This window comes from Colius striatus, chromosome 1 (assembly GCF_028858725.1).
Source record: "Colius striatus isolate bColStr4 chromosome 1, bColStr4.1.hap1, whole genome shotgun sequence".
NCBI classification, from domain to species: Eukaryota; Metazoa; Chordata; class Aves; order Coliiformes; family Coliidae; genus Colius; species Colius striatus.
Genome location: NC_084759.1, coordinates 157,461,788 through 157,476,265, shown reverse-complemented (window position 1 = coordinate 157,476,265; position 14,478 = coordinate 157,461,788). Strand labels below are relative to the sequence as shown.

General features: G+C 32.3%; 1 protein-coding gene across 4 annotated transcripts in view; it reads right to left on the bottom strand.

Annotated features, from left to right (window-relative positions):
- Positions 1–14,478, bottom strand: part of ANKS1B (ankyrin repeat and sterile alpha motif domain containing 1B) — a 431,515-nt gene that overhangs the window by 250,519 nt on the left and 166,518 nt on the right. For 3 of the 4 annotated variants that reach the window (XM_061988906.1, XM_061988958.1, XM_061989065.1), the window contains one exon: positions 13,300–13,480. In XM_061988906.1, coding sequence (XP_061844890.1) covers positions 13,300–13,480 — 181 coding nt within the window. The remainder of the gene's footprint in view (positions 1–13,299; positions 13,481–14,478) is intronic. The other variant, XM_061988983.1, reaches the window with a different exon arrangement.

Here is a 14,478-nt window from a genome sequence, read left to right as displayed (position 1 = left end):
AGAATATCAGTCAAGGAGGTAACAGATTCAACTTATTTTGCACAAGCCTGCACTCTTAAGAAAGGGTCAAGAATACTGCAAACGGAACAATTTTTTCTAATATTCCCACACTTTTGTAATAGCCACCTATCCAGCAGGATTCAAGTAAACCTCATTGGCATAATGTACAATGGACAACAGACCCTCTTCTTTCTCCTATTTCCCATAGCAGATCTTGCCCAACTGAGACAGATCATCTGCCTTTGTCAGAAAAGCTTGTGACTATGTGCCACAATTTAGCCCATGTTTTCTGAATGTAAAGTGAAAAACTTAAAATTAGAAGTTTAATATTATTCTGTTTTTAAAAATTATATTTTTCCTGAGCAGAGATTGACTCCACATCTGAGGAAGCCACAGAGAATGAGTTATTTCATCTATGGGTAGAAATAATTTTGCTTCTGGCATATACTTCAAAGCAATTTTTAGAATCTGAAACAGGAATAAGTGATGTACTGTGCTAAAATGCCCCAAATTGATCTCTAGCCTTAGAAAAACAGGAAGCATGCAGATTTAAATGCTTTTTTATTGCACAGAACAATCCCAAGTCTTGTCAGTTAAGTACGCCAGTCCAATTCAAATCTGTTTTAAATCACTGTTCAGACCGCTCATGCACATATTCTACTTTAGAATTATAGATTTCGTTCAGAATGATATCCCACTGGTTTTGAACTAATGTATTTGCCTCCAGTGTTTTCAGGAAGAAAAAGCTCTTCCACACTTGTAATTTTTAATGTGCTGGAATTTGATTCTATCTGAAAACTACTAAAATCAGTATGAATATTTCCACTTATACCAATAAGCTTTGGATCAGGCCCCTAGAGAATTTTAACTAGTAATCAGCATTCTAAACACATTTTCTATTGAATTGCATATACTATCACTATCAAATATTCCATGACATCTTTGAAGATAGTCATGACCGTAAATGTCTTACAAAAATATTTTATTTTGCAAGATATATTTGAACATTTGTGATTTCAAAGGATAATATAGATTATATAAACACAGCATGTAATTAAAATTCCTTTATAAAAAAGCAAACTTATTTTTCAGTTTATGAATGGATGAGTAGAAGTATGCAGAACAATATGCCCTATCTATTAAAAAATCATTGGGTTTAGGGTTTTTTTTTTTTGTCTGTCTTGCAAGAAAATGTAACTGCATTTAATTGATTTGGCAGAAAAAGATGATTTAGGACTTTTCCACATGTTAATTTGTATAACAAAATATTTATGAGATGTAGTTATTGGTTTCCATAACACTTTCCTAGCAAAACGTTTCTCAGCTCCAAGAAAGAATATGGATAAAACAACAGAATGTATGAACCTCCAAAATCAAGATTTTATATTATTTGTTGGTGATATGGAATACAGAGGTTTAAATCCCTGCTCAGTCCATGTACCTGAAAGAAGTATTTCATAGCTTAGATAAGTATTCTAACCACGAAACTGCTGACTATTTGGTTTTGCTTTCTCTTCTGTCTCCTCTTTTCGACTTTCATTTTTCTTGTTCTCTCTCTCACACAGTTTTGAGGTGACAGCATTCTTAAATCAGAATATAAAATACTTTTCTTTTTTTCATCAGGTGTTATAATCATATCATTGACATTTACTTAAGGGAACCATTGGACCTCATGCTACATCTTCAGCATATTTCAAGCTTACTTCTTCAGAGAAAAAATGAGGGATATAGTGCATACAAAGAAATACACTTCTATTAGCTGAAAAATTATTTGGTCAGAAACATAAAAATACCCCTTTTTCTGTGTTATAAATGTTATCAGATTTAGGACTAAAATGACAGCTGTGAAATCTAGTTAATTTTCTATAGCTATTTTTTGTATTTATTTCCTAATAGTATTTCAACAACAGTACTTGGTAATTAATTCTTTAAATTTAATTTGCTTATAGATAGGATGCTAGTTCTACAAGACCTGTTGTCCACGACATTGAGGCAGAACAGAGTTACACACAAACTGATGGGTGGGTTTTCCTTTGGTCAAAATTATTGTAGGTCAGTATTAATACAGGAATATGGTATTTAGTAACATGAGTGGTCTTATTGGTTGTGATGTAAAAGAATAGAGTAGGAGGGAAGTATATATCCAGTAACCAAGCTTGGTGTGCAAATTGTTAACAGTGCATACAGCTCTCATTTAATGAAAGAAAGCTCCCATAAGGAAAACACAATACAGCATCTAATCATAACAAGAAGTTAAAAAAATATTCAAGAAATAATAATCAGTGATTATTTAAATACCAAAAGGTGAAGAAAGGAAACAACTATAGGATACTTTCTAAAATAATTGTGCCAATTATTTATGTGGCTTGTGCAAATATTTAAAGCAACCCAGTATCATCCATGGAGCAATAAGAGGAAGAGTAGCCTAGGCCAAAGCACTTAACATTATTAAACTCAAGGAGATGTAAAAATTGGAAAAACTAAAATATCTATTAAAAGTATGTATTTCATCAAAAGTCCAGGTAAGCACCATCATGAGACATTCTTGCTTTGATATTATTATATGTACTACATTTTGTGGTAGTGGTTTGCTTTCACTGATGGAGAAAAAATATTTCCCCATGGCTACTGTTGCTATAGGTGACGTCTCTGTTACTGCTATACTGTGGAAGAATGTTCTTGAGAGAAATACTATAGCATTTCAGAATTTTCTGAAATCCTGAAATAATTGTAAGTCTGATTGTTTCCTTGAATAATCATAAGTCAGATGATGACACTTAATTGGAACTTGAAAAAGATCTGTTCCAAATTTTTTCGTAAAAACTAAATAAGAAAGTTAGTACTTGGGTGTAGCTCATCTTATCTTTAATTAAGATTAGTGATATTTCCATTTCCCCATCTGTTTTCAAAGTATAGATACATGATCGGGGTAACATGTCACTTGAGCATCAATGTTCTTGTGGTAACTGGTAATGTGCATACTCTTAGCACTCCTACATGGATGGTAAGGAACAGTATACTCTCTTTCACTGTGATGTAGATTAATTCAGCATTTGCTGTAAAAGCATGAAGATACAGCAGATCAGGTGAGGGCAAGCTGCTCGTTAACCCACCAAAATGTAGCTGTCTGCCTAAATTCTCAGAGTATTTCTGAGTAAGTCATACACTGCCCAAGGAAAACTTGCCCTGATAACATGTAGACATGCTATGTAGGAAGACATTGGCTATCAGCTCCACTGACTTTTAATGACATCATTGGAGGTCTTTTGCCTATAAGGATTATTATAATAAACTCTGAAGAGGAATACATCACTTGGAAAGCAAAGACTGGCAGACCACAGCATTTAAAAAAATAAAATTTTTAAAATATTAACCTGTAGCATGATATAGAACTACCTCCTAAGCTACAAAAAAGCTTGGGGTAATATAATCCATGCAGTTCATGTTGCTCAAGAGAAATAATGTATGTTTTCACATTTGTGAAAAAGGCTAGGTAGCAGAGTCTTCCCTGTTTCCTGAACCTGTATTTTTAGCAATATTTTTCTTAAATTTTATGTTGTTAATTGATTTCTTTTTCTATGTCACTTTTTTTCTTGTCTATGAAGACAGCATAGCATACCTTCCACAACAGAAAGGAGAACAGGGTAATTAAAGGTATCATCTCACTGTTTCAAAAGGATGCAAATGACCCAGCAAGCAAGTAGGGTTATCCTAATTGCTTGGATAAACAGAAAATAATGAAAATAATTGAATATTCATGGTTTTAACAGTGCTTTCCTGAAGTTTATCTCAGAAAAGCAAAACAATAAACTTGGCTTTACATCAAGTCAAGCTTTCAGAATTCTTCCTGTTTTCATTCTTCAGATTCTTTAATTTTTAAGGTACTACTTAATATCCTAAACCAATACTTGAAAATATAGCAAGTATAATTCATAGGATTTATTTAAAGGGCACTAATTTTTTACTTTTGCCTTAGTGGTACAATATTAAACTGCCTCTCAAGCATAATGTTGCATGTGTAAATGCAGCTTAAACCCATTTATCATAAAATATCCACCCAAACTATCCCACTCTCCTGTTACAGGAAAAACTAAAGCTAGTAACAGAATAGTAAATTAACTTTTAATGATTTATTTATGAATTATTTCCATTTAAATATTGAATTATTATTGAATTATAGTACTGGTTTACAGTTTTTTATAGAATCTACTGAACATTAAAACTGAATTAGCCTACATCTACCTTTCTCCTGATTATAGCTCTTGCAAGTTAAGCATGATGGTAACAAGACAGCTATCAAGCATGAATATATGTATTTTTTTATATATATGTCTGATAGCTTGATAAATGAAAAGCTGCCAGGGGAGCAGTATATATGAAATTTTAAATTTAAATTTGAATTTTCAAAAAAGAAAGCATCCAGAGCCCCAGAGAATTTAACTAAGATCAATTTTAATGGAACTAAATTTTAAATAAAGTGGTAAAAATGCTGCAATGAACTTTTTTCTTTTTTTTTAATGTATTTGGCTTTTCACATATAGTTTGATGTGGAGAGGCCTCACACAAAGAAGCTTCTTTCTTGACATGGAAACATCTTACAAGCAATTATGCGAGGATATAGTTATCTACAGCTACTTAAAGCCTAACTGATACCAGAAGCATGGATCTTATTACCAAAGCTACAAGATATTCAAGACATTAAAAAAGAGAATGCAGATAGCATTAAAAACTCCTTGCTAGGACTAAAAGGAATGCTGTTTTTTAATTTTTTTGATGACACAAGATGTGTGTTGCCTCTACTGTGACTGACATAGATTCTGGGAAGGGAAGATCGTAGTGAATTCAGCCATTCCTGTGAGATATGTCTGGAGACAGAAATTCTTAAATATTTTCTTAAAAAATCTTTAGGAGATGAGCAATATTATTTCTTGCAAGTTGTACAAAATCAACTCAGAGCACTCCCTTAACAGGGTACTTCAGCATGACTTAAATATCAAGAAATAACATATCTAAAAAATGCTGTACAGAGTAAGTCTTAAATACTTGCATTCTTGTAAACGTACAAATAGTAAATAACCACTATTAAGCTCTAAAAAACATCAACAAAATTGGAAATAAGACTTTTCTTTCAAATAATTTTATAAAGGGCTCCTCTTGACATAAGAAAAGGAGCTAGAAAAAAAAAGTGACAATGCAAAAGAAAATTATTCTATGTGTCATGAATTAAGAATTTTAGTCCTATGAACAGTGTTGCTGAAATGCAGAAAATTGGTATTAGCTGGTGTCACAATCTGCTGGGTGCAAGTCACATAAATGAAAGCTCTAGAACATACACAATCAACTCAATTTCTAGCCTTCTGAATTTTCAAATGAGTGGAAACAAAAGACGCAACTCCCTCATGGTGATTAGATATTTCTTAAAGTGTGGAACTCTTTCAATAATATATTGTGGGTGAAAAAATTTTATATGGGTCTAATGGAGAATGGATAAATCCATACAATAGAAATCTACTAAGGGTATATACTACACTGGAAACATCTAGAAGGACCTTGGGCTGCAAATAGTTGAAGGCCGTAACAATACTCTGAAGAAGTGTCAGTATGAATTTTTTTTGCAATTATGCCATTCCCAAAGGCATTCATATTGTGTCACTGTCAAATATGATAATGAGTAGATAAAACTTTACTCTTACTCAGGCCAACCTTTATATGCTTTTTATTTTATGTCCTTCTGGTTTTGTTAAGCTTATGAGAATTTATTCATTTAGGTCTCCGACAGTTACTTTCATTTGTAACCTTTCCCAGACTGCCTCTAACTTTGTACATCCGAACTTTCGGTAAATCCTCTCCATATCTGTAAGCAGATAAAGTCTCTGACTACGTAACAATTAGAAATGGGAAAAATCCCACCCTTTTCAATTTATATTACTTTAGAATTAGAGTTACAATTGGAAACACAAAATGAATACTCATATACAGAACTCGTATGACCAAGTCTAAAATTAGATATAACGTGTTTCTAAAGATTTTCAAAGAAACCTCTTGATGCTTTAATTTATGTTATTTATCATATCCTGATTTTGTGCCCTTATTTATTTCTACCAAAGCATAGGAATGTTCCCAAGAGCAAGGAATATTTTTAGCTTTTTTCAAACTTGTAAGTATCTTTTTGAATTCGTATCTATTTAGAAAATATTAAACTAGCTACTGTATAGAACTTATTAAATAGCATAGCAAAAAACTGTATATTTCATAAATATTTCATCTTGGTTTATAGTAAAATGTATTCAATCATTTATTAAAGTGTTTCAGCTGTTAAAAACGGTTTTCAAGGATAGAATCAAAAGCCTGGAACTCATGGTGTCATCTCTATTTTAGCCTATTCCAGAATAAGGCAGATCTGGATTCAATTCTCTCACCAAATGACATCAAACTTTCCTTTTCTACAAGAATGCTACCAACTGTATTTGTATTTATATGTGTTTCTTTTACATTTTTCAGCTATAGGTGGTAAAAAATACCTAGTCAGTTAGCTAACGGGATCGATTTTACCCTAGTTGTTAAGTATTCATCAAATGTATGGAAGGCTTGTTTTCCGACCCATATAGACCATTCTAGTAGCATTACAGTTGGACAGCAAGGAACAGCAGTAGTAAGCTAAGTAGTAGTTAAGTTACATGCACAGAAAGTAAGAAAGAGAAATAAACCAACCTTTTATTTCAGAACCGTCTTAGGAGGAAAGAAAAGTGAGTTCTTTGTTGCTGGTTAGTATGCAATACAGGTAGAATTTTTGTAGGGTTTTTTTTTTTTTTTTTTTTTTTAACTGTAGCTCAATAAGTATGCTCAGAGGACTAAAATTTCTTTGAAAAACAACAGGCACTTTTTTGCCATTTCCTTAAGTTCTAATCATCTCCCATAGGGCTCAGAACTGTAACAGGTGAACAGAAAGCTTTCTAAAAAGATACAAGCATTCCACTAAGGAGAAGAAGCAGAAAAGCTTTTAAATACAAGAAAGAGGACATGATAACAAGATAAGAAAAATAGATTTAAAAGTAAGATAAGATATTTTTAATAATGCTACAAACAGTTCAAATGCATTCAAGTGAAAGAAATTGTTGCACAAACAGTACTGTGAGGAACTGTAGACTGAAATATTCTAGTGCTCTTTTCTCCTAGCCCTCATCTTGCGAAGGCAATCCTTCTGATTAATGAAGTTTTGATGAGCACCCCTCCAGAGCTTGTTCAATCTTATTTACAAAACATCTAAAGGAAAGATAAGGCAACAATGCAAGACATGCTGACAGCGTAAAGCCTAAAATGATCTGTCTCTGCAAATGGTCACACTACAAGTCGTGGACTTATTTTTGCTTAGAGCTTAGTAAAAGAACCCTAAACCATCAAAGCAAAGAGTTGACCAAGATGACAATCAGCGATAGTTATTTTGCTTCTAGAAATGGATAAGAATTGAAGCATTACAAGAAAATATCTATTTTATTGACTTTACATATCAGTAAAATTATTATAACTGGAAAATGCATATCAGATAAATATATAACAAATATAATTATATTGCTTTTAAGATTGTGTTCACACCTTATTCCTTCAAAGAAGCCCTTCAAAAAATCTTTATAGGATTACTGTTGTAATATTTGATGTTCCTTCATGAAAACATTTTATTTGATGAACCACTGTTACATGTCTGTCATCTCTCAAAGAGGAGGATGTGTGCAGCTAAATGAAGTGTATTAGATTTTAACAGAGCAAATAGACAAATATGTATATGTGATTTTATGTTTACCTTTGAGATGGAAAAAAAAAGAGTTGAAGAGAGTAGAAGAAAGAGCTAATTAATATCTGAAGTGGATTTTAGAGTAATGCAAGTATAATGTCATGTTTCTAAGTATCCTGAGGGGAATCTTCCCCAGTTTCAGGACAATCTCAAAGAAATTCTCATCTTCAGTGTTATCACAGCATTTTTTCTATTTCCTAATTTCCTGTTTGCCAGATTAAGGCCCAACAATTTAGGCTTTCAAAATTAGCAAGTGTATTTCATACATTTTATGGGTTTACCCCCTGTATTGTCAACAACTGTTAACTGGCTTTATTCATAGTAAGCAAATAATATAGGGGAAATTAGGAAATCCTCTGAAGAATAGCCATTTAAATAAAAAGAGAGGCAAGCACATTGCTCAACACATGCCTATCCACATGTGGTCAGACGGTTCAGAATTTAATTTGAAAAGAGATTAGCTGTTCATGTAATTTCTTGTTTTATTAACATATTCAATGCTATATCTGACAACAGAGCTTAAGAGACCCATCTGCAGTTTTATTCCTCCAATATGCCTGCTTCAAATTGTTTTATTTTCATATTAGTTTACTAATGACTTATCAAGCAGAAGATCCACATAGCCAGTGACATGTGAGACTATATTTGGAGAGCAGGTTCACAGTAACCCCTCCTAAATAGGTCTAATCCAGATAATTCATTTAAACCTATGTAAAGACTGAAAGATAATATTCTATAGGCAATATGGAAGAAGTAGATAACCTTATAAAGAAGTTCAAGTTAGAAAAATATATCTATTTCCAACAAGATTATTTTTAAGTTCAAGTGGCATGTGATTTAGGGGCTTATGGTATCTAACGTTTCATGAAAGCACTAGTACAAAAGGCCAGTTTCTTGAAAAAGAGGTATTATTTTTGAATGGAATGACAGGAGTCAGGTTCATCTACAATTTTCTAGGCATCACCTCACTTGATCTTTCTGCTATCAGATTTATGGACATTACACACTGCATGTTGATACATTATTTGTAATAGTAAGATATAATTACAATTAGCTTCTTAAAGCATGTTGTTTTGAAACTCAAAGGTGTACAGACAATAATACTTAACATGTAGAAGTTTATAATGCTGATTAACCCTATACCACAGTCTGTTTCTGTGGTACAGACTGTATCTTTGCCTTGGATAACTGTGCATGGGCTGGAATTAGAAGCAGCAAAAAGGGCAACATAAGGAGACCTTAACATGTTCTATCTGCTGGACAACTTAATTAAAATAAAAGAAATTGTTTGAGACAGTACTGAGTATGATCCCCAGTAGCAGTTCCTGGAATAGCTCTACTATGTCTTATGAGTTGGACTCAGTTGAACTTTGCTGTAAATTGAAGGGGAAAACCAGACAATCTTCACAGATGAAAAGGCTCAAATTAACTTTGTTTGCTGAATGCCTTGGAGGATTTTGTTGTGTTTAAGAAGATAATGTAGGAAACTTAAAAACAGAGGGCTTGAATGTGATCATCTCAGGTATCTGATATGTAAGAGAGCTGTCAATCAATAATAGGTTGGTACAGGCTTGTAAAAACATGTTCCTTCACTGGAGGTGCAGATGTTCATATACAGGAGATGGGAACACTTTATTGACCAGTATTTGTTGATTATGCTTATTTCATTACATGCCAATATTTTCCACTTTCTCTGCCACTGGAAAACAATGTGTTCTTTTGGTAATTAGTATGGTATTGTTAACAGCATACCATGAATTTACACATAGCACACCTAAAAATGCCCTCTAACAATAAAAGGACTTTTTATCTTTGCATTCATTTCATTTTGTATTTCACTTACAGTTATTACAAAATTATTTTATATCTAAAGAAACAAGGCTTGAAGAGTCTACATAGGCATAATAGTTTGATGTTTTCATATCAAATCTTAATAAATAAGATATTTGAATAAGAAAGTAATGATGACAAATATGCGATCTACTTCAAATAGCAGCTTTGCTTATGTCACATAGAGGAACACTCCTGCAGCAGAATAAATGTTAACTGTATCTAGGAATGCAATATAGCCAGGAATTTTAGACCAGACCTCTCAATCAAGTTTCTAATACGTTCTAACAGCCACAGTAATATGCTGAATATTTTGATTCTCTCTAAAGAGACAGAGAAACCTGCAAGTTTATCTTTAAATGTAGGGATGCTTTTGCTTCAGAAAAATTAGACTTGTGAGACAAAAAAATTTGATCAGATATTTACTTTAAAGAAAAATCTGAAGAAGCTTCTAGAAGAAACCTAAGGTATGACTCAAATATTATTTTTTGTTGTAGAAGAGAAAAAATACAGTCCACATAATAAATACTGAGCTTTTCAACTGTGCATTCTGAATTATTCTAGGGAACAAGGTAGCCTTCTTAGATGAATGAAATAACATTACTGATAGTCAAAAAACAAAACGTAAAAAGAGAAAATTACATTATGGTCCTAGTGGAGACAGTCTTTGTAAGACAAAGACAGTAAATATCTTTAGGCACCACAACAAGATGAGAGAATAAACTGTATGCTTTTTTTTTTTTTTTTACAATGAATGATATACAGAAGTTATTGAAAACTTTTGAAAGTATTGAAAACATCAAAGATTTTCATGGACTAAAAATGAGGACTGCAATGAGATTATCTACAGAAAACTGATGACATTCGTGCTGCATATATGCATCTGAGTAGAGACTTATTTTCTGATCTGAAACAGAAAAAGAATATCTGCAGAACCATCTTTTTAATTTCACAGACCAATTATACTGAGTGTAAGAAGACATAATGAAGTTAATATGGGTTAGCAAAAGATCCATTATTCTGACTGATCAAGCAGAAATGAAAAGTAAAGGAATTCGAAGTGACAATTTTGGATGCCAAGTTGACATGACCAAGATGGCCATGATTTTGCTATCTTCAATCTTTACGTTTTACAATTTTGAAAAAACTTCAAGGACGTACATAAGGAGGCACAGAGCTAAGATATGAGGCATCTCCCTGAAAGCCCAGACTGCCCTCTTCTGGAGTGAATGATCTTGCACATCCAGTGGTTTCATGGTCAAAGCTATATGAGGAACATCTCACATATGAAACTTGATAATCAGGTCGTTGATTTTAAATTTGAGCTATCATACAAAACGTATCTACTAAACATGTATTCAGATGACCAAGGAAATTACTAGTGTCTTGCCATGACAGAGCTATATACAATAACAACTTGTGAAATAGGGTAGGCTCACTTTTGATATAAAAAGTTTAATGGAGGTAGCTGACATTATTTGGAAACACTGACCCCAACTTGAGGTGAAATCAAGATATATGAGAAGCTGTTGTCACTGTAGATTTGAAAAGGAATAAGATATCTTCCAGTGAAACAAGAGCAAGCTAAAGTAGAAAAAATGCTGAAGTAAAACACTACTTCTGCCAGCCCTTGCTGACCATTGTTATTCCAGGCTCAGCTTTTAACAATCTAGATAAGAGAAAAACCTCAGAGGCTTTTCCAGGAGCAAAAATTTTGATCTGTTCTTTCTGGATTTTGCTATTTTTTTGTACATTAGTATTCGTCTCCTGTAGAATTACAGTGTATAGTCTATCATTAGGGAGCTGAAAAGATTTTAATGAGCAAAATAAAAGGTTGATTTTTTCATTCAGATTAAGATTGTGTCTAATTTATGATCCTATATTTTACTTAAATAATTCTAGGATAAACCATCTGAGAAGGATGGGTGGGAAATATTGCACTTTTACTATAATTAGTTAATTTATTAATGGTACATTAATGATTTACATATGGTAAATTTTGCTCTTGAAAAACTTGTAGAAGATACCCAGAACTTCAGAACTAATAATTTTGTCTATGTTGCTTTTTCTTAATTTTGTAGATAGAGACAAGAGGAAATTCAACTTCCTCTCAATCCATAAGTCAAATCATCCACTAATTCTAATAAGCATGAGATTATAGTTCCAACTTCAGACCAAAAGAAATGCAGCCATTAAAAGTTACTGAGTGCAGATCATTTTAGATTTGACCAAAGAAGCTAAAAGTAAAGTAAATCAAGATATTATTGAAAACTTAACCAGAACCCTGCAACAGCAGAAATATGAAGAAGTTCTTTATCTAAGACATAACAAGTATCATTCAACTACCCAGAATGGAATTTATTTAGTATCATTCAACTACCCAGAATGAAATTGTAGTGACCAAAGAGAATTTACAGTAGAAAAGTCAATAACAACAAAAAACACCCAAACTCTTAAGAAATAAAATGACCTCAGACCAAGGAACAAAAGAACATTCCAATTAATTATTTCCAGTTAGGATTGGAAAGATTTGCCATATCCATGAATATAAGTGCATCCTTTTAGTTTCAAAGAAAATGACATATCTAGTGCAAGAAAAACAACAAGAATATGAATGATTTCTGATCATTTTACCTATTTCTTAATCATAACAAGATTTTTCACTCTTATTTCATGAAAGTTCCTGAACAATATAGTTTTTCTTTAACTATTAAATTAATTAATTTTTATTATTTAAAAGCAATAGTTTTCAGAATTTTCAACCCTACCAACTAGAATTGTAGAAAATTCATCTCATTTGAAGACCAATATTACAGAAGGTAACTGATAAGTTGGTATTGAATTTCAAAATTTAATTATTTTTTAGTTTTCTATTTATACTTAAATATAGTATTCCTTTAAAAGAAATAATTCCATATGCAGATCATATAAACCAGCTATGAAAGACATTTTTTTAATACATCAGCTCCTTCCAAATACTATACTGCTACAAGTTTCACCAAAATAATGCAACTTGCATATGAAATTTGAAGGGACAGAAGTAGCTAAATGCATAGTTTATTGACACTTTCTTCCTCCTAAAATTTTTACCTGTGAAGAAAATATTTCAATAATTTTCAAAGCATTTTCATTATGATACAGATAAAATCATCAGTTCCACTCACAATATCACTTTATGCAATTCTTATTATCCAAACAAATATAGAAAAGATTTGTTTTAATTAATCCCATTACTACTGCAGAAAAATTATCAGATTCCTCAGAAATCTTCCCTTCCCCATCTTTACCAATGATTACATAATGATTTCTAATTACATTTTACCAACCTAAAATTCATATTAGAGTATGCTGCCAAATAATGATTAAAGTAAATATGTACCTGAATTACTGTAATTTGAAAAACTACAATACCTAAATTCTAGGCATTTATGTAAAACAAAGTTTGGTTTATACAAAATACAACATTTGGGAAAAAAGATATTTTAAGAATATTGATCATAAAATATGAGAACTCTTCTTTGAGCAGCAGAAAAAAAATCAGGAATAATTTTGTGTATGTATGATAAATCTGTGATAAATTTTACTACCAAAGACAATAGCAATTCTAGCTTATACCCACAGACTTAGATAGTTTTCTAAATGTTGATAGGCAAAGAAAGCTTTTTTTATTTTTTCTATACCTGGAAGTTCACTCTCTTCAACACCGTATTCCAGAGATCCAAAGGAATAATTAGCTGGACTGATTGCAGGAGTAGAAATAAAACTTGCACAGCCAATGGATGGGTTGATTTCAAAATAATTTTGGCTGTGGTTCACTCGGTGAAATTCCAGAGAAGATACGATTGATGTACGCTGCTTGGGCTACAAGAAAAATAGAAGTTTAGAATGAAAAATACAGACTTTTTGTATAGTTTTCATTACTTGACACATTAATTTACCTAGGGCTTCTCTGTTTTAGTGGTTTTCATTTGTCTCAAGAGGTTATACTAGTAAAAATCATTTAGTATGACATGCTGTGGTGTGTAGAGATAATTTCCTTCCAAAATTTGGATTAATCTTTATCAGAAAAAATCCATGTCTTCATTCTAATCAATTTAATTCAAAATAAAATAAGGATTTACAGCCATGCATATAATAATTGCAATCATCTTTTGATAAGAAAGGGAGCTCTTCACCAGCTGCATTCATGGGTACATCTTGCAAAACAATTAGACTGCTGATGCCTATATAATGAAATTTACAAAATAATACCAAGTACTCATCACTCAAAAGCCACTCTCTGCTGTTTATTCAATTTATGAAGAGCTGCCTTAAATATTCAAAGACAGAAATGTCTAAAAAGTTTAGGGGGAATGTGTCAGTTTAAATAATATACATGAAAACAAAAATTTCTTCAAAAGTTTTCATGGAATAGTGAAAAACTTGATAACAGTTTGTATCAAATATTTACTTTTGAAGTGAGTGTCTTCATTGACCCCACTTAATGGCTGTGCTTTGTATTGCAGAGTAGCTTCAGAGCATGAGAAACGCATTCCTTTTTGGTAGATCTAGACCATAAAGTCTGTTACAGGATTGTATAAAACATGTTCCTACTCTTTATGGCCTTTTGACCATAGAACAACACTAAAGCTAGTCCAAAATAAAACCAATGAGATCTATATAGTGTGATCATCAGGTCAGAAACAGCTTTTTCACTACACGGATCTGTTTCCGTTGCACGGCACTACATATTGATATAGACAGAGTCTTAGTGCTCAGTGTCACAGACTACAAGCCAGAAACCACTAGTAGTTTGCAATGTCAGCTAAATAGTCTGTTACAGCATTCAGGTGGCACCATACTCCAAATATCCACCCCTA